Source organism: Vitis riparia, chromosome 14 (genome assembly GCF_004353265.1).
Source record: "Vitis riparia cultivar Riparia Gloire de Montpellier isolate 1030 chromosome 14, EGFV_Vit.rip_1.0, whole genome shotgun sequence".
NCBI classification, from domain to species: Eukaryota; Viridiplantae; Streptophyta; class Magnoliopsida; order Vitales; family Vitaceae; genus Vitis; species Vitis riparia.
In genome coordinates this window covers 16,929,553-16,956,669 of record NC_048444.1, presented here as the reverse complement: position 1 = coordinate 16,956,669, position 27,117 = coordinate 16,929,553, and the positions used below count along the sequence as shown (strand labels likewise).

Below are 27,117 nucleotides of genomic sequence, written 5' to 3'. Positions count from 1 at the left end.
TCATCACTCTAGTGATATCATATTGCATAATAAGGCAACATACATATCAGAATAAGATCATAAAAAAAAGGAAATAAAATAACAGAGGTAGAAAAAATCTATAGGAATACCACATACATCATCTAGCTTGATGAAAACCTCATTTAAGAACGGATATATGATGATATGAACAACCTAAGCCACTGAAAAAATCAACCTAATAAACAAGCAGAGAGAAATGCAACTTGTAAAAATCCTTTAGAAAATAGACACATATAATAAATAAGAAGTAAAAACTATACCAAGCTAGTAGGTGGGCTACAATAGAAAGCATACATGTTTTTTTTGGTACATAAGAATATAAAACATACATAATAGAACAAAAAGTCAAAAATAAGGAAATTCTCAAATCAATCAAAAAGAAATTAGGAGTATTTCATGCCTTCTAACCATAATTTAATAAATTCATCAGAAATATAACACGTGTTACCATTAGGATAGACAACCCCAATGTACAAACCTTGCAATAAGGCATTCATTGGTTCATGGATTCATAATTGTTATCCAGAAACAATAGTTTGACTGTTAATAGAAAATGTAAATGCTATAGAAAATTGATAGCAATTTGGTCCCTAAAGTAAACAAAAGAGATTGACAAATTTAGAATACATCAAGTGATTCTTTGTATTTTAAGACATTTATTTAATCATATTGAGAAAAAAATAAGAAAAAAAATTCTTTGTATGTTGCATAAGCTTCAAAAGCTACAATGCAACCACCATAAAGCCACTTACAACCATATTTTTATCCATTTTCAACCTTGAAATACGACCTTCCACTCTATTTCTACCATTCTTAGCATTCTTGATTAATCCATATTTCATTTTTTATCAGTCTCACATTCTTTGTATTTAGATTTTGGCATTCTCTAGAAAACCTTACCAGTCCTTGATTATTGACCAATACCTTTAGCTGATCCTTCTTGAGTCCTACCAAGACATAAACAAATAAGAAAAAAAATAAGTTGATAACCTTGATTGAAAAAGAAAATTTCCTTAAATAGAAGTATTTTTCTAATCTTATTTGAAGGAGAACTAATCACTTATCAAATTCAAAAAAGAAAAAAAAAATGGGGTATATATACATAATGAATAATAAAGTGAAACAATATAACATATAGAATAATCAAGTGAGACAATTTGATTGACTTAATAAGATCTTAAGGCTAACTCTCCCAAGTTTTCCATGTTTTCAAATTTCTTAAAATCACTTTCTCGGACAATGTCAATCACAATATTTTTAACTCCTGTTTAATTGAAAGAACATATTAAAGAGTAACTAAAAACTAACAATACTATGCCCCACATGTCAAACAATTTACCAAACAGTATATAATTTGGATAAGAAAGTAAGGTTAAAAAAGGTAGTACCTAAAGTTAAAAAATATAGTACCTAAGTAGCAAAAAGGTAGTACCTAAGCAATAAAAATGTAGTACTTAAAGATTAAAAAGACAATATCTAAGGTTAAAAAAGGTAATACTTAAAGTTCAGAAAGGTAGTACCTAAGGTTAAAAAAAGGTAATAACTTAGGTTCCAAAAATTAGTACCTAAGATTTAAAAAGGTAGTACCAAAGGTTCAAAACGATAGTACCTAAAGAGAGAAATTGCAGTACCTATACAAAAAAACAATGTCATACTTATCTAAATTCTCAATGACAAATGGAATTGAACATGTAGCAATGGATTGGATCATGCTTCAATGACAAAGGTTCTTAAGCAGCAAAAGGTAATACCTAAGATTAAAAAAGATAGTACCTAAGGTTAAAAAAGGTAGTACCTAAGGTTAAAAAAAGTAGTGCCTAAGGTTCAAAAAGGTAATACCTAAAGTTTAAAATGTAGAACCTAAGGTTAAAAAAGATAGTAACTAAGGTTTAAAAAAGTAGTACTTAAGATTTAAAAAGGTAGTATCTAAGGTTCAAAATGATAGTACCTAAAGAAAAATTATAGTACCTATACAAAAAAAAAAAAAAACATTAAAAAAAATCATTCTTTCTAACTGTTAATGACATAAATGGGATTGACAATGTAGAAATGGATTCGATCAAGCTTTAATGGCAAAGATAGTACCTAAGCAGCAAAAATGTAGTACCTAAGATTAAAAAATGTAGTGTCTAAGGTTCAAAAAGTAATACCTAAGGTTCAAAAAGGTAATACCTAAGGTTTAAATTGTGCAAATTGGGTAATCTTAAGATGAGAAAAATGCGTGGAAATGTAAACATAAAATTTGTTTCACTAGTGGTATTCAATTAGGTTCAATGGTAACATGATCCCATAACCAAAACCAAGTGATAAAAAGTGTAACAACCAAATATGCAACAAGTATGGTGCCAAACGACAATAAATATGATAAACAAAGCATAACGTATTTCTGCAACAGTTGTCCACTTAAACCAAATTCATGATCCCTACTAATTACCCCCTCATTGTTCCATCTGATGTGGGGAAATATATCTATAATTTTCATTTGGTAAACAAACAATCTAAATTGGCCAAGACAAGCAATCTCGAGAATGATATGTACTACAAATCCCATTGTAAGCTTTTGAACACCATAACTTGACAATGACATTGCAATAGCTCCTTCTAAAATCACCCACCTCAAACCCAACCAAAAACCTTTTTTCCTGACCCATAAAAAATACAACAAAATTGAAAATAAACATCCACCATCCATAGCCACTATGGATAACAATTAAGATTTTTTGTTCAACATTCCCTTGATCAACTAATAGATTGTTAATCTTAAAGAATTTTCAAATGTAGGAAACAAGAAGAAACAAACAAAATTCAAAAGAATGGATTATGAGAAAACAATAAATTTATGTACCCACATTTATGCATCATAAATTAGGAGAGCATTACACTAGTCTTTAAAGTTGAAACCAAATCAACATCTTCTAAAGGATTTGCTTTGTGGAGTATTTGGTTACAAGGATATTAATAAATAAAAATTTACAATAAGGTGATAGAAATAGGAAAAATTATGAACTGTTGATTTCTAGTACCTTTTGCCATGGGTGAGTTTTAATTTAGGGAAATTTGAACTCTGCATAGTTAGGGGTGATGCATTTAATTTCCTCTCTTGTTGGAGTGTCCAAAACCTACCAAAAAAAAAAAGAAAAAAAGAAAAAGAAAAAAAATCATATTAGATTTGGCTAATGGATTGGATCATTTCTTGATTTAGACAACATGATGAATGTGTATTTGTCATCAACAAAATTGAAAAACTGAAGAGTAAGGCTTTGTTTGAATGGAAGACTGATCAACTCCACTCTCTTTAGGAAATAGAGGCTTACAAGAATGGAAAACTAACTCACATGACTTCTAACTTTGTCATGTGCTCCATGATAAAGGTTTAGCCAGCCTAGAAAAACCTACAAAAGATAATGCAATGCTAAAGATCTCTTAATCATTAACCAAACTGTTACAACTAAGATTTTTTACTTCCTTTGTCATAATTTTACCACTTTAGGTGGTAATTAAATGCAAAAGAGACATATTTTTGTTTTATTTTTTAATCATTGTTTACATTCAATTATCGATTTTTATTACAAGAAAGATTTTGTTAATATTAAACCATCCATCTATCACTTCAAAGGTGATAAAGAATGATAATATGACATATTTCTTTTTAAAAAATAAAATAAAAGAGATAAATAAAAGTTTTAAATTTGATATTTGTCTTATTTTTCAATTTTTTTAATACTACTTTTTGAGAATTTTATTCTTAATTAAAAATATTGATAATTATTTTTTGAAAATTGTTTTTTAAAATACCTAAGTTTTGGCTTAAAATCACTTTTTAACTAAAATAATTTTTTAAGAATCCATTATATAATTTTTTTTAAAAAATGTTTAGATAAAAAAACCTTTCTTTTTCTTTGCTTTTTCCCCTCATATTTGAGTTTTGGAAGAGAAATTTATTCTTAGAATCAAATAAAATAATTTAAAAAAAAATTAGATATAAAATATGATATCAATCCCAAGAGCATAAGTTATCAACAAATATGATATCCACTTTCCAAAATTTTAAAATTTTTACAAAATATCTAATTTTTTTAAAACCATTTTTAACATTCTTAAAATCAGTCCCAAGAGTTAGTGGAATTCAATTTAAAAAAAAATTATCATTAAAGGCTTTTAGGTTCCAAATATGAATCAAAATAGGGAGGCCAAAAAAAATTGGAAAAAATATACTGTTTTCAACATGGGAATATTTAGATACGCATTCAATATTTGAATCTTCAATATTTTTATATTCGTTTCCTACAATATTTTTCCAACATACCAAACGAAAGGTCAAACAAATTGAAGCTTCAGTGTTGTCTTTATATTATTTTCTTGAAATCCAATGAGAGTTAGACTAGTATTCATAAAACATAGCACTATATGCTATTGAATACCATAAAGATTTTAAGGTACCCTACTCATATCCCTCTTTTTTGGTCATTTTTAAGGGAGTTCTATAACTTTGAGGTTTAAACACATAAAAACAAGATAAAATAGAAAAAAAAAACTAATTAATTGTGCTTTCTATAACACAATATTTACAAATAATGCTTTCATACTAAACTGATTCATCACAGAAGAACAATTCATTATGGTTTGAACAACACCCATAACATATGATTTGAGATTTTACTTGAATAATGAAATCAAGTATAGATCATGTGTGAATCAAACATATATGGGCTCATAGTATAAGATTTTGATAGAATAATATGGTACTTAAAGATGAGTAAAGTGAGATGGGATTTGTAGGATTTGGTCTATAGTAGCCAAAACCTCTTTCTCACACTAAATAATTGAGGCTTCAAAATGTAGAGACTTCACTTGTAAAATCTATAATCCTCATTGCGTCATGGAGATGGGGGTTTATAGGCTTGAGAAAATGAGAATGATAGATGAGAATAAGAAAAAATGAGTTAGGGCTTAACAGGATTTTGGGCTTTTGAGAATGAGAGGAAGAAGAAGAGAGGTTAAAGATTCATTGCATTTCAGGATTTTTGGAGGAGTAAAGAGGCATGGGATTTTGGAATTTTCATAATGAGAAAAAGAAGAAGATAGGTTAGGGATTCGAGCTTTTTAGAGGAACATAGAGGTTAGAGTTTCATAGGATTTCAATTTTTGAGAATTAAAGGGAATAAATGAGATATTAGGCATTCATAGGATTTTGGGACTTTGGGAAAGGGTAAGGTTCATGGGATTTTGGGTTTTTAAGAAAGAAAGGTAGATAGTGGATGCAAAATTGGTTAAGTGCTCTGTGGAGTTTAAGTTTTGTTTTGTTTTTGTCATATGTGGGAGCCTTAAATAGAGGTTTGGTTGACAAGGTGGAGCACAACTTCGGTATTGAAATAGATATCAGTAAAGAGTGCATGAAATCCCAAATATTTTGGGAGTAGAATTGATATTTTGAAATATATGTAGTTAGGTTCCTATTTTGCTGATATTTTCATAGTAGCACATGAAAACCTACTTTTACCCTTTTCAAAACCAATAAAGCACTTTTGTGCTTCTTATTAATGCCTAATATAAAAGAGAAAGCCTCGTTTATAAAGTCTTACAGAATAAGGGAAATGAAGAGTCTAAAACTATTCTCAACACTCTTCCCTCATTCATTTTGCTCAACAGTGTGTTAAGTAGTTCCTAAAATCTCTCCCACAAAATCCTCCCCTCCCTCCCTCCCCCTCACTTGGTAGATGACGATCCTTCTCAATATATTGCAACGACGATAATGCAATTGTCAAAAGCGATCCAAGACTAGAATGTGTAGCTAAATCGTCTTCTCTTTGCCCTCATGTCACTTAATGTTGGCTTAGTTGCTTTCCTTGTAGTGTCTTTTTAGGTGAAATCAAACATGACCATAGATAATATACCGAAGTAGCATACACATAACCTCTGCCTTATGACATGGTCAAAGGTCACATAGGGCATAAAGAAAATAATCATATGTAATTATCCATAGCAACTTACATGGTGAGAAAGCAAAAATCTATTTACTCACGTCTTACATGGCCACATAAAACATGTAGTATGGAGTATATGCTATGGTGGAGTTCTCAATCATGAGCATAAGTCTCATTTCTAACATCATACAAATCTTAGTTTGGTTACTTCTAATGCTTAATTTGAGTATTGTATATGCTTGTTGTCTCAAGCACTATATTAAGTTCTCATATCTTGCTCTCCTTATAGTCTCAATGGATTGTCGACTTATCTAAACTTCAATCTCTATCCATATAACTATGGATACAATAGTGGATCTCGTCTTTGTCATAATTAAGGCAACACATAAATCTAGTAACAAAGCATTACTAACACTACAACTAAGATTATTTAGCTACGTCAATTACTTGGCGATTTGGGTATTGAATATATTGCAACGATAAGAGTGTTACTCAAATTGCACACAATAATGTCTTTTGTGAGAGGACAAAACACATTAAGATCAATTGTCATTTTGTTCGACGTCTTGTTTGTGCTAGTTCTATCTCACTATCTCACACTCCTTTTGAGTTACAAGTTACTAACCTACTTACCAAGGCACATCCAACCAATCCATTTCGATTTTTAGTGTCTGAATTCTAGATGTTCACTCTTGCATCTTGAGTTTGAGGGAGGATGTTGAAAGATTTCTGTTAGCTAGCATTTTCCATAGGCATAAATTGGGGGGATTAAGCATTGTATATATTTCTTTGATTTCTAAAGTTTTCTTTCTTTCCCTTTTTGGTTTATTTTCTATTTTATAAATTGAGGGATTAGTCTACATAATTTTCCATGTACCATTATACATGGAAACTTATTGCATGGTGGCATCTATAATTTGGTCAATTCTCAGTATATATATAAAACTTTTGTGCATGCACCATTTAGGTTAGTGAAATCTATGCATACCTACCATTTTCCCTTTTTCTTTGTCACTACAACCTTATAACTACATCTTCCAACTAGTCTAGTATAGGACTAATCATATGAATCTGGTAACTAAACTACTTCATTGTTGCTAATCTTGAGCCTATCTAGAGCCAATTCTTAGGCTTTTGATGCAAAACTTGGAACATTGGTTAACTTTCCAATGATGGAATAAGTGATAGATGACAACATTCTAATCATATAAGAGTATTTGCCATGCAAAGATATCCGAATTTGCTATTAGAAATAGTTGAATTCGACTCTTTCATTACTAATTAAGTTTGTCCCTAAGGATACCTACTATTTCATATCTTGTTCCCATAGATAACGTCAAAGTGTAGGAGTAAAAAATTGTACATAATATCTTTTATTAAAGAAAAATATATGTTTCTTTTATTATTGACCCTAATTTTTATAATATTATATTCTAATTGTCTTTTAAATCACGGGTCAAATACATTAACCAATTGTCATTATGCATGGAATTATGAGCATGTTTTAACCACTACTCCTAGGGATGTAAAAAAACCCGATAACTCAAAACTTGATTGAACCTACCAAAAAGAAAAAAAAAAAAAATCTAAGCCCCAAAAAGCCTGCTTGAAATTTTGTGGGTTAGGCTTAGCCAGGGATTTTTTATATCCTATATGATCATTGTCATTACCTCTTTTATATTTTTATCGACACAAATTGATGATAATAATGATAATGATGTGCAAGCATATATAATTTGATACAACAATGTGATTAAATGTACTTTTATTGTTGTAATTTAATTTAATATATATAATTTAGTTTGTTGTTTGATATATATATGATAAGACTAAATAATAAAAGCTTTATGGCGTAAAAGTTTATCTTTGTAATTTTAATTTCTAATGAAATTAATAAAATGTTTTGGCAAAAGTTTGTTTGACTCACTAATACAAAAAATATATGGCATAAAGAGCGCCAATTTTTTTGAATTAATATTATCTTCATCTATTTAAAAATAATTTGAAATAGATACATTTTTTTAATGAATTATATAATTATTCCTTAAAATGTCCTTTTTATTTGTTATATCATCAATATCAATTGATGACCAAACTTTTCTATGTAAATGTTTTCCTTCATTTTAGACATTTTATTATTATTATTATATTTTATGTTTTAGATTCTTTTTTTCTTTTCATATTTTCTACCAATAATCACATCAAGAATTTTACATTAAAAAAAGAAAATTAAAAACAACAAAATATTACATTTTTATCTATATTCCTATCTTTTAAATTAAAGATGAAACCAAAAACAAAAAAAATACCCTAAACAACCAAAGGTCTTGAAATTAACCTCAATTTGCCCTAATAAAAAAATTCCTAAAGAAACCGTGGAAAAAGCCATAAACCTTATTCCTAGTAGACTCAAACTCATCTACAATCCGTCAGGGTTTTACTACTTCTAATGTCTATACTCTTCAAACTGCCTCACTTTTGCTAAGGGATTTTTGTTTATAGAAAAAAAAATTTCAACTTTTCCTATGAGGGTTTGTTTTTGGAGAAAAAAAAAAGTCTTAAATAATAATAATAATAATAATATCTAAAAGGAAGAGAAATATTTATGGCAAGTAAAATGGGCATTTTAGGGAATAATTGTATGACTCATTAAAAATTGTATGTATTTCAAATTATTTTTAAATAGATGAAAATAATAGGAATTTAAAAAATTTGAGGTTCCTTTTCCATATATTCTTGTATTAGTAAATCAAAACCTGTTTTTCCCAAATATTTTAGATAATCAACATTGTTATATAGTTTTTTAGCTCATGATTTCACCATAAATATGATGCAAAAATGTTTATTACACATTTATTTGTTGTTTTTTATTTATATTTTATAATTTTGTTAATTTATTTTATAGTTCTTATAATTTATAATTTAATTTAAAGATTGGTTAAATAATATCTAAATAAAAAATAAAAGTCAGACTTTGCCCAAATCCTGAACCCAAATTTTGAATACGAGGCCCATAGGGCTACGCGTTGGTTAAATAATTTGATATTTTTCTTAAAAATCTAAAAAAAATGAATATTATTAAACCAAATAATTAACATTATAAATGTTATTAAAATATTAAATTCTGTTCAAACAGATTGTTTGAATTTTGGTTCAAGTATAATTCAAATTCAATTTAAATTGAAAAACTAAACTTAAATTCAACCTGAAAATATTTATCCAACCCCATCGAGTTGGGTTAAGCTGACCTATCCAAATTGTATCTCTAGGAAAAGGATTGTATCTCTAGGAAAAGGACATTGGGGTAAATAAGATTAGGAACTCGAAAAATAAAAATAATGTGATTTTTGTTTTTGTTAAATTTACTTTTGAATAAGTTTCAAAAAAAAATTCAAAGTAAATTTCCCTTATCAATTTTTATTTGGATATATTCTTCTACATGGTAACTCTTTCAATTTTTCACAATAACTCTTACCTTAGAAAGAAATCATCAAAAATTATTTTTAATACTTTAAATTGTTTTTAATACTTTTTAAGATAAATTTCCAAAAAAAAATAAAAAATAAAAAATCTAAAGTACTATTATTTTCTATTTTTGAAAATAGAAAAATAGTGGGAAATCAAACAGAATGTTATTTCCTTATTAGCTCAAATTTTTAATAAAATGAAAAAATTGTAACCCACTTGCCAAGCATAGCCTTTTTCCCAATAAGAAGGGGTACAGCCAAGTCAAGGATGGCGTCGACACGTGGAGGAGTACTATTGGCCAAAGTCTAACCGACTTTACCTTGAAAGCTTATAACTACGAAACCCTCTCCTGCTCATCTCATTCTCATTCCGATTAGGCGTCTGTATTCTTCATAATCTCGATCCTTCGTCAAGGTTAGGGTTTGTCTCTTGTCCTGTTCTATTGATGTTTGTTCATTTGCGCTTCTTTAGGGTTTTTGGTAGGGTTTATCTGCTTTGCTCGTGGCCTATTTTTGATTATTGGTTAGGGTTTTGGATAGGGATTTTAGTTGATTGTAATTCTTGTTTGTGTTTCGGATTTTGTATGTTCTCGTTGGATTTATTAGGGTATTATGTGGTAATTTGTTCAAAATCATGATCTGATTCTTCATGAACATAAAATCGTTTACTCCTGGTTTTGACATTTCCAATTGTGCAATTCAGTTCTGGTATAATTAGATCTTTACACCAACAATATGATTGGAGTTCTTTTGATTTATCCTTCCTTTTTTTTCATTGTTGTTTGTTTGATTTTGCAGTTTTGGGATATTTCTAATGGTTTTTGTGCTGATAGATTAATAGGTTTTTAACGAATTCTTAGTTGGATTTTTTTTTTTTTGAAAAATACCAGATTTTTGTGTTTGGGTGTTCCTCTCTATGTAAAAGGCTTCATCTTTTTAAGGGATATAAAGTGCTTTGTGTTGAACATGCAAGCGATCTGTTTGGCTTTGTTCTCATAGGTTTGGGATCAAGTTAACCATATTGAAGTATCTTATAAAAAAAGATATCGTTTTGGAACTGAAAGCTAAAACCCTTTATTCATGATGCCTAGCTAACCACTAAATATATTTGTTTAAATGAAAAATTTGAAGACATCTTCAGCAATAGTAAATATTGAACATCCTATCATAGGATCTAATGATGACATGAAACTATTGCTGATTGAAGAAAATTATATAAACTTATGTTGGGTGTTGTGGAAGTCTGAACTTGATGTCTTATATAAATTCACAGTTCTTTAAAGTGAGGAAGACATTACTGCATTTTTTTTCTTTTCAAATTTTAAGGAAAAAAAAATGGAAGAGCGAATTTAGATTTAATGCCTAATTAGGAAGCGGACATGTCTAGTTGGTGATTAAATACTGACTTTTTGTTGGTAGGACATTAATTGCAAGCTGAAATGATATATGATCAGTAAGTTTACATCTCATGCTGATATCAAATCATAGCAATGCTGTTGAAGTAGACAAATGGAGTTCTGTTGTAAGCCAGAGAGAGTTGAATGTAATGATCCTATCTTAGAGGAGGTTAAAACCCAATGAAAATTTCTAACTCACTTTAATAGAAGTGGTCTTCATGTTACAACATAAAAATTTTCAATTCAAAATATTACTTTTTGACTTTGCTTCTAAACTTGATTTTCTGGTTTATGAGAGTGTTCAACAAAGATTCAAACAGTTTTTTTATTTGCAACAAAAGAATTGGTATTTCCTGGAGATTTGAAGAGCATTCCACTGTTTTTAGGGAACAAGTTATGTTAAGAACATCTATATCGCCAAGCATAATCATATTATAACAATAATGTAAATCATGTATGCCTAATTGATATGGTAAACTTGCTTCTCATCAATTCCACAGTTTGCTCCCAAAATTAAGATTAACAAGAGAGTATTAAGAGTTATTTTGAGAACAAATTTGCTCTCAAAATTTGTTCCACAACTTATTTACCTGTCAAAGAAGAGAGTATTAAGAGTTGGAGGTTATGAGAATTATTTCTACTCTTTTTGCGTTGATGATAGAAAGCATAATAGAAGTGTTATATCACAACTCATTATTTCACCAATGCTTCATTGTGTGGTTATGGATAAATCTTGAACATTGCAATGCTTCAATGCAATATTTACAAATATGAACTTCTACCTTATTTCACCGAGCTTATGTTTCTTTCACGCATGGTTATGGTATGATATTTCGGTTCCCTTTCTGGTTTTCACACTTTGTCTTCTTACTATGGGGAAAATTCCCTCATGGGCTGAAAATTGGGTGTAGATGCTTAATTGTGTTTCTGTTCTTTCAGTTTATATCGGTTCCCTAAGAGGATAATATAGCTAATTAGGCTTATCTTTGTTGTTGCATAGCAGATGCAGATCTTTGTTAAGACCCTTACTGGAAAAACCATAACTCTTGAAGTTGAGAGTTCTGATACCATTGACAATGTTAAGGCAAAAATCCAAGACAAGGAGGGTATCCCCCCTGACCAGCAAAGGTTGATTTTTGCTGGAAAGCAGCTTGAGGATGGTAGGACTTTGGCTGATTATAACATTCAAAAAGAGTCCACCCTACACCTTGTACTTCGTTTGAGAGGAGGAATGCAAATATTTGTCAAAACACTAACCGGGAAGACCATCACACTTGAAGTTGAGAGTTCAGATACGATTGACAACGTGAAGGCAAAGATCCAGGACAAGGAGGGTATTCCTCCAGACCAGCAGAGGCTTATCTTTGCTGGTAAGCAGCTGGAGGATGGCCGGACATTGGCTGATTATAACATCCAGAAGGAGTCCACCCTTCACTTGGTTCTCCGTCTGAGAGGTGGCATGCAAATTTTTGTGAAGACCCTCACTGGAAAAACTATCACCCTTGAAGTTGAGAGCTCAGACACCATTGATAATGTCAAAGCGAAAATCCAGGACAAGGAGGGTATTCCCCCAGACCAGCAGAGGCTTATATTTGCTGGTAAGCAGCTCGAGGATGGCCGGACATTGGCTGATTATAACATCCAGAAAGAGTCCACCCTTCACTTGGTTCTCCGTTTAAGAGGCGGCATGCAAATTTTTGTGAAGACCCTCACTGGAAAAACTATTACCCTTGAAGTTGAGAGTTCAGACACCATCGATAATGTGAAAGCTAAAATCCAGGACAAGGAGGGTATTCCCCCAGACCAGCAGAGGCTCATATTTGCTGGTAAACAGCTGGAAGATGGTCGGACATTGGCGGACTACAACATCCAGAAGGAGTCTACCCTTCACTTGGTTCTCCGTTTGAGAGGTGGCATGCAAATTTTTGTGAAGACCCTTACTGGTAAAACTATTACCCTTGAAGTTGAGAGTTCAGACACTATCGACAATGTGAAAGCAAAAATCCAGGACAAGGAAGGTATTCCACCCGACCAGCAGAGGCTAATCTTTGCTGGTAAGCAGCTAGAAGATGGTCGAACTTTGGCTGACTACAATATACAGAAGGAATCAACCCTTCACCTTGTTCTCCGCCTACGTGGGGGTATGCAGATTTTTGTGAAGACCTTAACTGGTAAAACAATCACTCTTGAAGTTGAGAGCTCAGACACAATTGACAATGTCAAGGCGAAAATCCAGGACAAGGAAGGCATTCCTCCTGACCAACAGAGGCTGATCTTTGCTGGAAAACAGCTTGAGGATGGCCGCACTTTGGCTGACTACAACATACAGAAAGAATCCACGTTGCACCTTGTTCTTCGCCTTCGTGGAGGTATGCAGATATTTGTGAAGACCCTCACAGGTAAAACTATCACACTAGAGGTGGAGAGCTCTGACACCATAGATAATGTGAAGGCAAAGATTCAAGACAAGGAGGGTATCCCTCCAGATCAGCAGAGGCTCATATTTGCTGGAAAGCAGCTAGAGGATGGGCGGACCTTGGCAGATTACAATATTCAGAAGGAATCTACACTTCATCTTGTTCTTCGACTCCGTGGTGGTGATGTTGGTTGCAGATGGTGAGGGATAGCTGGTTTGTTGGGGAGGTATCTGGAGCAGTATTTATTCTGTCTTGTGCATTGTGGAATGGTAGGGTCCCTTGCAATGTTTGGCGTTGGTTTATGCATTGATGTTCAGTGGTAAACAATATGTGGATTTGGACTTCGATTTACTTTATAATTTGTATATGGATTTGGTTTGCTTTATAAGTATCTTTAGAACATATCTGTTACTAATGGATTCGAGTTTTCTTTATAAGTAAATATTTGAAATGTGTCATATTCTAAATAAGTAATGATGGGTTGCAGTATTTTGCTTCTACTTGGGCTGGTCATGGTTCTCTGTTGAAGTTTATATGAAGCATAAATTTATAGATATAAAGGTTGGGGCATGGTGATGCTGTTGGGAGTTGAATATGCAGGAAATGTCTTGTGTTTATTTATTCAGTTTGAGACTGAGATCTCCAGACTTACAATTGCATCAAGAAAGTCATTAGTTTTTGAACTCACAGCTGGCTATTCGTTCTAAGACCAAATATGATGGGAGAAGAGAGGAGCAGTAGAATATGTACGTCCTTAATAACTCATAAATTCATCTCTTGCTTCCATGGTCATTAGTGGGCTTTACCAACCTTGAAGGATGAAGAATAGGTGGCTTTGGGATTTGCGAGGTTGTCATCCAAAAGGACTAGTGGTATGGAACTGTTTTTCTGGCTTTGAATTACTAAATTTATGTGTATTTGATATCCCCTTGTGTGCTTTTCTTCCTGGTTTGCAGCATTTAAATGCTAATTTTTCTTTGGGACGTTTGATTAAATATCACCCCCCTCTTATTAGAATGACCTTTATTTTTTCAAAACAATAATAATATTTAAAAAAAAATTATTTGACAATATATTTCATTAAATTTGTTATATCCATGATAGATATCAATCCCCATTTTCTAGGCCATTGATCCATTGATCCATCCTACTTGAAAAATCACAATCTTTTTGTCAATAGTAAAAGATACCCTACCTTGGAGGTGAAGAAATTCATACATATGTAAGGAATTTCATCATTGGAGGTGAGTAATTCACTCATAAATAAGGAATTTCATCATGGAAAACCAATCTAAGATTGACGTACGTGCATAAATTTTTTTAAAGAATTGGACAAAGGAGATTGATTATAACATAAAACTAGAGAATGTCAATGTTGCTATAGAATTTGCTAGTGAGACCTAAGGGAGCTGAGCATGTGAGAGGAGCGTGCACCCTCCTAAACACCCCACACACACCCTCAAACTTGAGGGTGGTGTAATTAACCACACTAAGTTTGTGAGAAGATGGTGGCGTGCTAAAGCTCCAACTTCGGTTAATTTATAATCCATTTGGTCACAAGATAGTACAAAGCAAATATCCAAGGTTCTCTCTAAAATCTAATCTCTCATAAAATGGATGTCTGACTCAACATGTTCTATTTGAGCATGAAAAACTAGGTTAGCTACTAAAGAACTTGCACTTTGATTATCACACCAAATGACTAGGTACAAAGGTATGGTTCTTGAGGAAAAAGCTATATCCAAGTTATCTCGGTAGTAACTTATGTAAGGGCTTTGTAGTCTAATTCAATGCTTGATCTAACCACTACATGCTATTTTTGGAAGACCAAAAAACTAAAAAATCACCATAATAAACACATTAACTTGCAATAGACCTATCATCAATACAATAAGCTTGGTCAGTATGTGAAGCCAATTAATCCCAATCTTTTATTTGGTTGGATATGTGACCCTTGAGCAATTAACCTTTCAAGTACCTGATTATTGATTCCATTGCATGTTAGTGCGAAAAAGTTGATTATTATAAGTATTAACTTAATTTGTTCACAATGTAAGCTTTGTCGGATTGTATATGATTCATGTATTGTAGTGAACCCATTGTACTTTTATAAATAGTAAGATTATGCATTACTTCCCCATTAGATGCTAGGTGGCTTCTTGTAGTGGCTAGTGTGGAACTAGGCTTTTCATTTGATGTTTTAGATTTGTGAAAGTATGGAGATGAATCATCCCTTGAATTTTTAGAACCCTAATCTAGTAATGTGTTAGTTTAAATATGTCATATTAGGCTTTTGGAGTGAGCATGTCTCAACCTATAAAGAGATGAATTACTAGGTGAGAGGTGCCCTTGATGGTCACCCTGGGATCTAATACCTATTGAAAAACACAAATGAATCCCCAATCATGGTGAACCCAATTGGAAGATTTGACTTTGAGACATTTTATCAAACATGTTATGGTCAATTCATACTTTCTCATTATTTATTTATGAAAAACTCTCTTTTATTTCTCAATATAAGATTAAAAATGTTGTTGAATACAACAAATCAAAGGGGATTTAAACCCTAAGCATCTGATATTTTAAGAATACAACAAATCTTAAGTATTTGATGTTTCAAGAAAGCAACAAATCTAAGAGGATAATTCCCATAGAGTATTTAAGGTATCAACAAGCATTCAAAAAAAAAAAAAATAATCAAGTAAATAAAGATGTCATATATATATATATATCAAAACACAAATGTTAAAGACAAAAAAAGTTAAAACATTATACCTGTAGAGTTTACGTCAAAGGGGCCTTCCCCTAGTTAAAGAATGTAGCCAAGAATAACTTCTTCAAAATCCTTCATTGATGGATCTCCAAGTTTTACAATCCGTGAAAACCACTAACTAAAAATAAAAATATAAACTTCATAAAAGAAGTAAAAACCTCTAAGAGCCTCCTTTTCTCTCTATAAATTTTTTTGTCAAAAAGTCCCTCTTATATTCCTCAAAAGTTAGTATTTATACAGGAAAAACCTTAGGAGTCTAGGGCAAGTGGTAGCATCATCCATAATCCAGAATGATCATATGACTTAAAAAATGGCTTAAACAATAGGTGAGGAGGCATCCAAGAAAGGGGTAGTGATGGGCATGTCACACCCTTAAGGGGTGTGATATGCCCATAGGTAAGGCAATGGGTATGTCACACTCTTGAAAGGGTGTGCCTTTCCCATGATCAAGTCAGTGGGTATGTCCCACCCTAGGGGAAGTGGGACACATGGTTTGGTTTTTTTGATTTTAACCAAAATGTGCACTCTCTAGAGTGTGCACTACCTATTTGTCAAATACTACTCTTGGTCGTAGTGCACATTGCTACCCTAGTGTGCACAAGATTTAGATTTTTTAGTTTTTTTGCTTTTGAAAATCTTTGGTTATCCTCCATTATCAATTAGGCATCCCTTGTTATCCTTTCATTGAAAACCACTAAAAACACCATAAAAACACCTTAAATTACCAAGTAGTCTAAATGACTTAAATAGGTGATTAAAGGTCATGATTTGCACAAGAAACAACTTGACAATAAGTTAACTATTCTTGTGAAAATAACAATTCTTGGTGCAAATCATGAAGTAGAAGAAGGACCTAATATCTCTAGAGGACACGATAATCCATATTAGAATTAAAGAACAAAGCAAAAACCTAAACAAGGTTGAGAAAGCCAATGAACTTTCGAGACTAATCTAGTAAAAGATAAGTCAAAAAAATAATAAAAGAAATAATAGCAACAATACCCCTTGAAAGAATAAATCTAACCTTAATTTTGTGAACAAGTCCCACAAAGTTTAATTTAAGAAAAAAGGAAATTGCTTTCTTTGTGAAAAGTCTGGGTACCATGCAACACAATGTAGACATAGAAAGAGGAATGAGGAATAAAAAACTAAGGCAAATTTGGTCAAGACTCATATGATAGCTATAGTGGTTTCTTTTAGGATGAACATGATCTTAGGCATATATATGGCAATAGGAGTGCATTTACTTCCTACACTATGATTCACAAAGGAAAAGTGCTTCTCAAGATAACTTCCAATAAAGTATTTGCTCTCAATAACATCCTTCATATGTCAAACGTTTGGTGGAATTTAGTATCCATATGTTTGCTTAGGAATGTAAGGGTTAAGATCATATATGACTTTGATAAAATTATTCTCACAATAAATAATGTCTTGTGAGAAAAGCTATCATAATAAGGGCTTATTCATGTGAAACATTTTTAAAATTATAAATGATAATACTTCTAGTTCTTTTGCTTATATTATTAGCTCATGTGACTTATCGCACGATAAATATGAATTATTCTTACATATAGAAAGTGGTAGGTATTGAGTTGATACATAAAATATCATTACAAAATTTTGGAAAGTGTGAAAGTTGTGTAGAATCTAAAAACACCATGCAAACTTGCAAATTAGTAAAATGACAAAGAAAACTCTTCAAGTCTTATTCATAATGAATTAGGTAATTAAAAAAATATGATGATAGAGGTGACAAATTATTTTACATAACCTCTATAGATGATTATTTAAGATACATAAAAACACATATTTTGAGGAATAAAGATGAAACTAGAGAAACTTTCATAATCTAAACATAAAAGTTGAGACCTGGCTAAGTAAAAAAATCAAGAGACTAGAACATATAAAGGAGGAGAATATGAATCAAACCTTTCCAATACCTTATGTGAAGATCATGAGATTATTTCAAAGATAACTTTTTCATATTCCCGAAATGGTAGTAAGCTCAAAAGCACCCCTAAACCCCCATGAGGTCATTTGGACATTCCATCGACCTGTCTGAACATATCTTACATGATGCATGTTTGAATGTTCATGTATATTTTTATGGGTGTTGCTCCATTCTCCCGTATTTTCTTTGAAATTCCAATTCTTTAAAATTTAATTAGCCATTTCACATGCTTTAATACATTCAATGTATATCTACCTCAAATTTAAATTATATCTAAAGTGTTTTAAAATCAAATGGGATTCAATGCAATAATCACACAAAATTGTTAACTTAATGTAATACATGAACAAATATATTTACTTATTTATAATTTGATGGTTATAACTTTAATATAATAGTAAAGTGTGAATCATAACTTTTCACATTGAAAACTCTTTAAATGAAGTCGCCATTAAAATCAAACATAAATGATTTAGTTTTTTTTTTTTTTTTTCTCATTGTTATGATGATATTTTCTCATTTTTAAAGATATTTTAATAGATTACGTGTGATTTTAGTTATAGTTAATGTAATCATGAAGGTTTTGTTATTATTTAATAAGAAAAAAGCTTATTGAAAAAGAATGAATAATTTTATGTTATATGTGCTCTTGATCATCTTGACTTTTTAGTTTTTTAATATTGTTTTTTTTTTTGACAAATATTAATTTTTAATCCAATTAAAATATCATATAGCTAGAAAATAGATATTTTTCAAATGCATGTATTATATAAAAATGATAATTTAGAAAAAATAAATTAAGTCAATTATTCTAATATCTTTATTAAATATATGAATTTTTTAATATTAAAGAGTCCTGCAAATATTAATTAAGAATTTAATTAAAATATTAAATATATTTTCAAACACATGAATTTACAATTATCTTTTCATAAATAAATTCTTATGCGTTGAAAATGACAATCGTAATAAAAAAAATCAATTAATAATAATTTACATCTATAAAAAATAAATTCTAAAAATTTTAAAATCGATAATACTATTTATATTTTTATAATAAACAAAAGGATTGAAAGGAGAACAAAAAAAAGAGTAAAAAAATAAACTATTGAAAAAACAAATAATAAAATTTTAATTATAGAAAAAACAAATAATCCCTTTGTATTTTTTTTATACAAAATTTTATGTTAAGTTAGGTTTGGTTATTGAAAAATTACGAGAAAAAGAATTACAAAAGAAAAGAAAGAGAAAATATATTTTTTTAAATTAATAAACTATTTTTATATAATGCTTTAAGTTTATTTTATTTATTTTTTATATAAAATTTAAATAATAAAAATATATAAATTTTTTACTAATTTTAATTATATCATACTTAATAAAATCAAACTCATGTTTGAAAGGAAGGCACAAGTCGAAGATTCTAGAAATTACATGAATGAATGAGAAGGCAAGGAAATTTTGGCTTGGGGAACACGTGTAGAATAATAGTCTATGCACGTCAAGAACGACTTTCTCCCGAGGCCAAACCTACCCACCTCTACAACTATAAATTTTAAATATTTCAACGCTCCCCTCTCATCTCAATCTTTCAAGCCTCTCTGCGGTCTCCCTGAAAAGCAGTCTTAGTTCCTGTGCTTGTTCATCGACCATTCCCTTTTCCCCAACCGTTCCCTTTTCCCTTTCAAGGTTTGTTTTCTTTTCCATTTCTTTTATTTTTCTTTTTATTCTTTCAATTTAAGATCTATTCTTTATAGATCTTATGAGTTTTGTGTGAATCTGTGTTTGTTTGGTTGCTTTTTGGTATGAATTGTATCTGTAATTACCTGGAACAAAGTCAAGATTTTGAATTCCAAATCGAACCCCTTTACCATGGAGATGTTTGGAATCCTCGCGATTTGAATTCCAAGTTAATCAGCATGTTATTCGAATGTTTGTTTTGAACGTATTGATCTTGGTCTTATTGTATGATGATATTGCTTTAACCCTAACTGAAAAGGGCTTTGTTAATTTTAGGGTTTTGTTTTGCCAATATTAAAATCGTTATGCTTCCATTTACAAATATAGATGTAGATTCGAAAAGACACTATTTGTTTCTTTTTGGGGACATTGTTTCTGAAGCTAAAGACCCAAGAACAAAATCCATTTGCAAGGGGGTTTGGCAGATTATCCACTGCATGAAATGAAAAATCATAATACTTGGGTTATTATTATTATTTTTAGAAAATATACATTAAATTGGAATTATGGCACTTGGGTGTTTTTCTTTTCTTTTCTTCTTCTATTTTTTTTTTTTTTTGGTTTATTTTTCTTTTCTCCCCATTTTTGGTGGATAGATTCTTACCCCAAAGAAGTATTCCTATCTTTGTTTGAGACTTGATTAGTGACAACATCTTCTAATGTTTACAGGATGCTTCTTATTATCTCCTCTTTTTTACACCCCTTGGACCCTGGTCTCAAATCCACTTTGTACTTGAGTAGAACAGAAAGTAGAGTAGGAGTCTGTTTCTGCACCTGCACCAACTAAGCTACTATTTTATAATTCCCCCCTTGTTTTACTGCACTTAAATCTACTTTGGACTTATCCTCGTGCATATATTTATTTTAACATCATTTCCAAAATGGTATTGTTCTTTGCAGTTTGATTTAGGACTCAATTCCAAGTATAAAACCCATTTTGAGATTATTTAGTAAAGAACCCTTGCAGTTTTATCATTCTGTTGTTTTAGCTTAGCTCATCACATTTTCATGTGGCATGACATCCTGTTGAAATTTCTGTGTCTATAGGATGTTATCGCTAACCCACTTTCCTATTGTAACATAACAGATGCAGATCTTTGTTAAAACCCTTACTGGGAAGACTATAACCCTTGAAGTGGAAAGTTCTGATACCATTGACAATGTTAAGGCGAAAATCCAAGACAAGGAAGGTATCCCCCCTGACCAGCAAAGGTTGATTTTTGCTGGAAAGCAGCTTGAGGATGGCAGGACTTTGGCAGATTATAACATTCAGAAAGAGTCCACACTCCACCTCGTCCTTCGTTTGAGAGGTGGAATGCAAATATTTGTTAAGACACTCACCGGAAAGACCATCACCCTTGAAGTTGAGAGCTCAGATACAGTTGACAATGTAAAGGCGAAAATCCAAGACAAGGAAGGAATCCCCCCTGACCAGCAAAGGTTGATTTTTGCTGGAAAGCAGCTTGAGGATGGCAGGACGTTGGCAGATTATAACATTCAGAAGGAGTCCACACTGCACCTGGTCCTTCGCTTGAGGGGTGGAATGCAAATATTTGTAAAGACACTAACTGGAAAGACCATCACGCTTGAGGTGGAAAGCTCTGATACAATCGACAATGTAAAGGCAAAAATCCAAGACAAGGAAGGAATCCCCCCAGACCAGCAAAGGTTGATTTTTGCTGGAAAGCAGCTTGAGGATGGCAGGACTTTGGCAGATTATAACATTCAGAAGGAGTCCACACTCCACCTTGTTCTTCGCCTGAGAGGTGGAATGCAAATATTTGTGAAGACACTGACCGGAAAGACCATCACTCTTGAAGTGGAGAGCTCTGACACAATCGACAATGTGAAGGCAAAGATCCAGGACAAGGAGGGTATCCCCCCCGATCAGCAGAGGCTCATCTTTGCTGGTAAACAGCTTGAGGATGGAAGGACTCTGGCTGATTACAACATTCAAAAGGAATCCACCCTTCACCTGGTTCTTCGCCTTCGTGGAGGAATGCAGATATTTGTGAAGACCCTGACGGGAAAGACGATTACACTAGAGGTGGAGAGCTCAGACACCATAGATAATGTGAAGGCAAAAATTCAGGACAAGGAAGGGATCCCTCCAGATCAGCAGAGGCTCATCTTTGCAGGGAAGCAGTTGGAGGATGGTCGGACTCTTGCTGATTACAACATTCAGAAGGAGTCTACTCTTCACTTGGTTCTTCGTCTTCGTGGGGGGTCTGGCACGTCTGGGTTCTGAATGGCTGGTTATGGTCGTTCCTGTCTGTCTTTTGGGATATGTTTGATGTTATAGTATGTGGTATGATGCAGTTGCTTCTTGCTTCTGCTTGAAATAAAGAGTGAATGACATTAGTACCTAAACTACTTGTTTCTCTGGTATGCTTGATTAGAAATTTATGCCTTCTAATGATAGGACTATAATATATTTGATGGTTGATTAGAATTTGAAATTGGGCAAATTGAAGCATTGATTCTTCTAGCGATGATTGTTTTATGAGATATTTGGCTAAAAGTTTCCAATTACTTCTCAAATTGGGAAAATTGACATTCTTTCTTTATTCTTTACAAAAATGATCCATTTTGGACAATATTACCTTTCTTCATTTCCTCAAATTATTCCTCTGATTCCGGAGTCATTTCCCTCCCATTTTTTCAATGAATTTTCCAAGTTCTCATCATGCTCTAAATTTTTCAATGAAATTCAAATCCATGATAAAGATGAACAGATAAAGATCAGCACAACTTTCTCATCTTTCTTCCTTCAAGATCCTTTATTTATTTTTTATTTTTTTATCTTTGGTTAGGGTTTTTTGCTATTGTTTTTATAGGAGTTTTTTTTTGGAGATTTTTGAATTGTTTTTTGTTGAGATTTTTTGTAGTTGTTTTCTATTGCAAAGATCTTGCATCTTTTTTTTTTTTTTTTTTTTTTTTTAAATGTTTGGTTAGGGTTTTCTGTGATTATTTTTGTGGTGGTTTTTTTTGTTGTGATTTTTGGAGTTGTTTTTTGTTGAGGGTTTTTTTTTTTCTGTTTCATTTTTTTTTTTTTTTTTTTTTTTTTTTTTTTTTTGCAATTTTATTGGTGGGTTTTTTTTTAAAATGTTTTCTATTGGGATTTTGATTATGGTTTTTTTGTGATGGGATTTTGGTTGTAGTTTTTCATAGTGGGATCTTGATTAAGTTTTTTGCAGTTATATTTTATTGGGATTTTCAGTAGTTTTTTTGTTGGGGTGAATATTCTAATTAAGAACTTAATCTTAATTAAGTTTTTTTTTCTTTCTTTTTTTGATAAAATGGAAACTTAACTCTAGTTAAGTTTTCTCTTTTCAAAAAAGTAAAATTTAACTGTTAAGAGTTTATAACATTATAATCAAGTTCTTTGTATATAAAATCAAAAACCTAACTCTAGTTAAATTACTTGTAGATGAAACTTAACTATTGTATAGTTCGCGTTATAGTTCTAATTTAACACTAGTTAAGTGTTTATAAATCAAACTTTGAAAACTTAACTCTAGTTAAGTTTTTTATAAGCCAAACTTAACTCTCCTGCACTTCAAGCGACATAAAATTAATCTTTGTTAAGTTTGTAATAAATAAAATTTTAGATAAATATCTAAATTGAAAACAAGGACTAGTTAAACTGACATGAAATTAATCTTTGTTAAATTTATAATAAATAAAATTTAATTTTAATAAGCATCTAAAAAACGAACAAAAAATAATTATGTTTCATAAGATGAAATGAATAGAATGAATAAAATAAATAAGAAAATAATGTTTTTGGTATAAAAAAATAGAGGGGTAAAATATTCCAATATCCTCGTTTCTCGATAAAATTAGAGGAAGTGGTTAGTTTTACAATTTGAGAGTTATTTTGAACCTTACTTCCGAGGTGATAAACAAAACAAAAAAAAATGTTTTGATAATGCTTTGGTCCAACATGAGATTTATGGCGAAACTCCTAGTAGCACCTCTCTTTGACTTGTTGGTCTGCTTTCCCCTAATGCAATCCACACAAGTCTCAAAGTCAGTAAAATCTAGAGTACTAAGTACCCCATCATTCACCAACCTTTTGATTCTATCGATGGAGATATGACCTAATCTCCGGTGCCACAATGTAGAGGAATCCTCATTTACAACACATCTTTTAATGCCAGTTTGGACATGTAATGAATTATGAGTGGTATCATTTTGTAAGAATATGCAATAAAGACCATCAGACAAAATACCATTGCCAACACAATCAAATTTATAAATCAAACTGAAAGATGTTTCTGAAAAATGAAAGAAATATCCAAACAGTACAAGTCTAGAAACTGAAATCAAGTTTCGTGAGAAACTTGGTACATAAAAGGTCCTTTGCAATTCCAAAACAAAACCACCATTTAAAGTTAAATAACATGTCCCTATTGCTTCCACATGCGAGCCCATCTTGTTTCCGGATAAGATGAATTGCTCACTTGTCACTGGCTTCCTTAGGTTTTGCATATCCTGCAAGGAATTTGAAATGTGGATTGTAGATCCAGAATCAATCCACCATGTGTTGGTATTTACATTAACCATATTAGATTCATAACAAACAAATGAGGTAGGGTTACCTTTCTTCTCAAGCCATTTATGAAATTTCAGATATTTCTTCTTCACGTGTCATTTCTTTTTACAGAAAAAACACTTTTCGTCTTTTTTAATGTCAGATTTGGGAGGAATTTGTTGCTTCCCTTTCTGACTGGCTTGAGATTTTCCTTTCTTTCCTTTCTTTTGCGTCACCAGCATGGCACTTTCTCCTTGATCCATCAATAACCTTCCTTCCCCTTGAACACACATGGTCATCAATTCATTGATAGACCACTTATCCTTATGTGTGTTGTAAGAGATTTTGAAAGGTCCATAATGAGGCGGAAGAGTGTTAAGGATAAAGTGCACCAAGAAGGATTCAAACATTTCTACCTCAAGCTTCTTCAATTGAGCCACTATATCCCTCATCTCCATGATGTGTTCGCGTACACCTCTTATACAACTGAGCTTCAGGGATGTGAACTTCATAATTAGGGTGCTTGCTAAAGTTTTATCTGAACTGACGAATTGCTCGTCAATAGCCTTGAGCAATTCACAGACATTCTCATGTTGCTCGATTGAACCACGTATACCAACACTAATTTTTGTATTAATGTACATCACGTTGAGGCAATTAGATTTCTCCCAGTGTTCGTACAATAGAATTTCATCTGGTGTGCTGGTATCAGTATCTTATGTGGTTCATCTTTCCTTATAGCATAGTCTATGTCCATGCACCCTAGCTGAAGAATAATTCTCTCCTTCCATATCTTAAAGTTATCTCCCCTGAGTTCGGGAACCTCACAATGAATATTAGATATGTTATGTAAAACTGCACAAAAAGATTACAAACTTATTAAAAATTTGAGGCTTTAATTTAAATTCATGTTTTACCAATGTAGAACACGCTTAAAAATTGAATCTAATTTTATTAAAAATTGCCAGTGGGCTAAATCTTTAATTCAATCAGATTCATTATCTTTATGATAGACTTTATCAAATTATTTTACTGAATTATGAAATTTATCATGAATATAGTTTGATATTTTCTATCTATAAACTTTATGATAAATCTATTAAATTAATTCTTCCTAACTCATGTGGGAAAATTAGGAAAAATTAATTTTAATATTTTATCATAATTAATTATATAAACATAATGAAATCTCTGTGGGGTAAAATCGTCATATTTATATAATTAATTACAATTAATGTCCATAATGTGATCCTTATTTACTTAATATATAATTTTATATAATTAAGGATGTTGTGGATGTTGTGGCTATTCCTTAATTATTTAAAATTATATGGTTCACTAGACATTAAAACTATATGATATAAATTTAATATATCTAACACAAATTTAGGCAACAATTGCATGCAATTGAATTTCAACTTTACACATACAAACATATAAATTAGAATAAGATAATTTATTTTGCATGTATAAAAATTACATGATAATTTAAAAAATAACTTAAAAGGTTTTAGATTATGAATGGGTGCCAAAACCCAACAAAATTAGTTCAAACGAGCCATGAGTTCCTAAACTGGCCCAATTTTAAAGCCCCTTAATTTTGTAAAAAATGGGCCACTGCTCATGCATTGAGCCCAATGGGCCCAATAACAATTTATCTAAAGGCCCAAAACTTTAGTGGGCTTCTATGGAAAACCATTCTCTCTCTAGGTTCTCCATCAACTTAATAACACCTGCAACCGAAACCCAAGATCTTATTATTATTATTTTTTAACATTTAAATATCACTTGCAACTGAAACCTCCAAGATCCTATTTTGACACCATCCGCATGGACTACACCAACACGGACAGTGCCATGCACGCCACGACCAGCATGTACTGCATCTACACCGGCTGCACCACACCGAAACTTCAGCATGGCAGCTTTCCAACACCGGCAGCAGTCCATGCTTTAGAGCGGCCTACACCACACGGGAAGGGAGAGCCCTTGCTTCATGCGGTGTCCTCCGATCGCCTACATCATGAGGCAGGACACTCCACGACCAGAGCAACATGGCCAGCCGCGGCGGCGTTTTCAACTCGCCAGGAGCACCGTCCAAGCTCCAATTTTTGCCGCCACCCACGTGGACCCATTCAATGGCGAAAGCATGCTCTTGTCGTGCAAGCTGGGCGCTGCATATGCAGCTTCTGAACGCCACTGCCGTTGCCTTTTTCGGCACCAAAATCCACCGCCACCAGTCCAGGTTCGACCATGGCGGATCCGAGGCAATGACGGTGGAGACTGAATGCACCAGATAGACGACGCCCCTCCTCACGGGCAACACCATGCTTCAGTCGCGAAACAGCTTGGCAGCGCTCCGGGAAAGCTTTGCATGACTCACAGTCACAATCAGCTTGATTTTCTGGGTTTTCCTTGATTCCAGATTGGGTTTTCCTTCCCCAACGTTCCTTGATCTCCACTCACGGCCGTGACTCTCACAACCATCCGCTACGAGTGAGGCGACCGCTTTGGTCATTTCCTCGCATGGGTCTCACTTGCCTTCATCAGCTAGGCGGCGGAGAAAGCTAAAAGGATTATAGACCCACCGCAATGGCGTCGTGGCTCTCAACCGTTGCACCAGTTTGCTTTGGTAAATATTAAACCCCTTCTCTCACTCTTCTTTTAGAACCAAAATTCATGGCTCTGCCTTTTCAACCCTTTTCACAACTTTTATGGATTTTCTTATTGCAAATGGTTTAAGAGATCATAAAAAAAAAATAACAAGAATTCTCATGCAAAAAATCAATACAAAGCAGAGGTAAGATTTAATAGGCTCTGATACCATATGTAAGAAGTTTACATGCAATATATATTCGATCCAATGAACATTTGCAACATGTATCAA

At 32.1% G+C, this 27,117-nt stretch overlaps 2 protein-coding genes across 5 annotated transcripts in view; both read left to right on the top strand.

The window, feature by feature from the left end:
• The first annotated feature begins 9,729 nt into the window (after positions 1-9,729).
• On the top strand, positions 9,730-22,152 carry LOC117930102 (polyubiquitin 4). 4 transcript variants are annotated; one of them, XM_034850563.1, is made up of 3 exons: positions 9,730-9,827; positions 11,813-13,411; positions 20,781-22,152. In XM_034850563.1, exons 2-3 carry the CDS (start codon positions 11,813-11,815, stop codon positions 21,939-21,941), a joined length of 2,760 nt encoding a protein of 919 aa, XP_034706454.1. In that variant the 5' UTR covers positions 9,730-9,827; the 3' UTR covers positions 21,942-22,152. The 4 variants fall into 4 exon arrangements, with proteins under 4 accessions (XP_034706454.1, XP_034706451.1, XP_034706450.1 ...); XM_034850560.1 differs by lacking the exon at positions 20,781-22,152 and having other exon boundaries at positions 9,812-9,827; positions 11,810-13,726; XM_034850559.1 differs by lacking the exon at positions 20,781-22,152 and having other exon boundaries at positions 9,815-9,833; positions 11,813-13,726.
• LOC117930099 (polyubiquitin-like) overlaps positions 19,559-27,117 on the top strand; it is a 41,979-nt gene continuing 34,420 nt past the window's right edge. Inside the window, exon 1 of the mRNA XM_034850554.1 lies at positions 19,559-19,642. The gene's annotated coding sequence lies outside the window, so the exon portion shown is untranslated. The remainder of the gene's footprint in view (positions 19,643-27,117) is intronic.

Coding starts and splice junctions, on each gene's coding strand:
- LOC117930102 (XM_034850563.1), top strand. CDS start 11,813: ATGCAGATCTTTGTTAAGACCCTTACTGGAAAAACCATAACTCTTGAA. Junction 13,412..20,780: donor TTCGACTCCGTGGTGGTGAT/GTTGGTTGCAGA, acceptor GTAACATAACAG/ATGCAGATCTTTGTTAAAAC.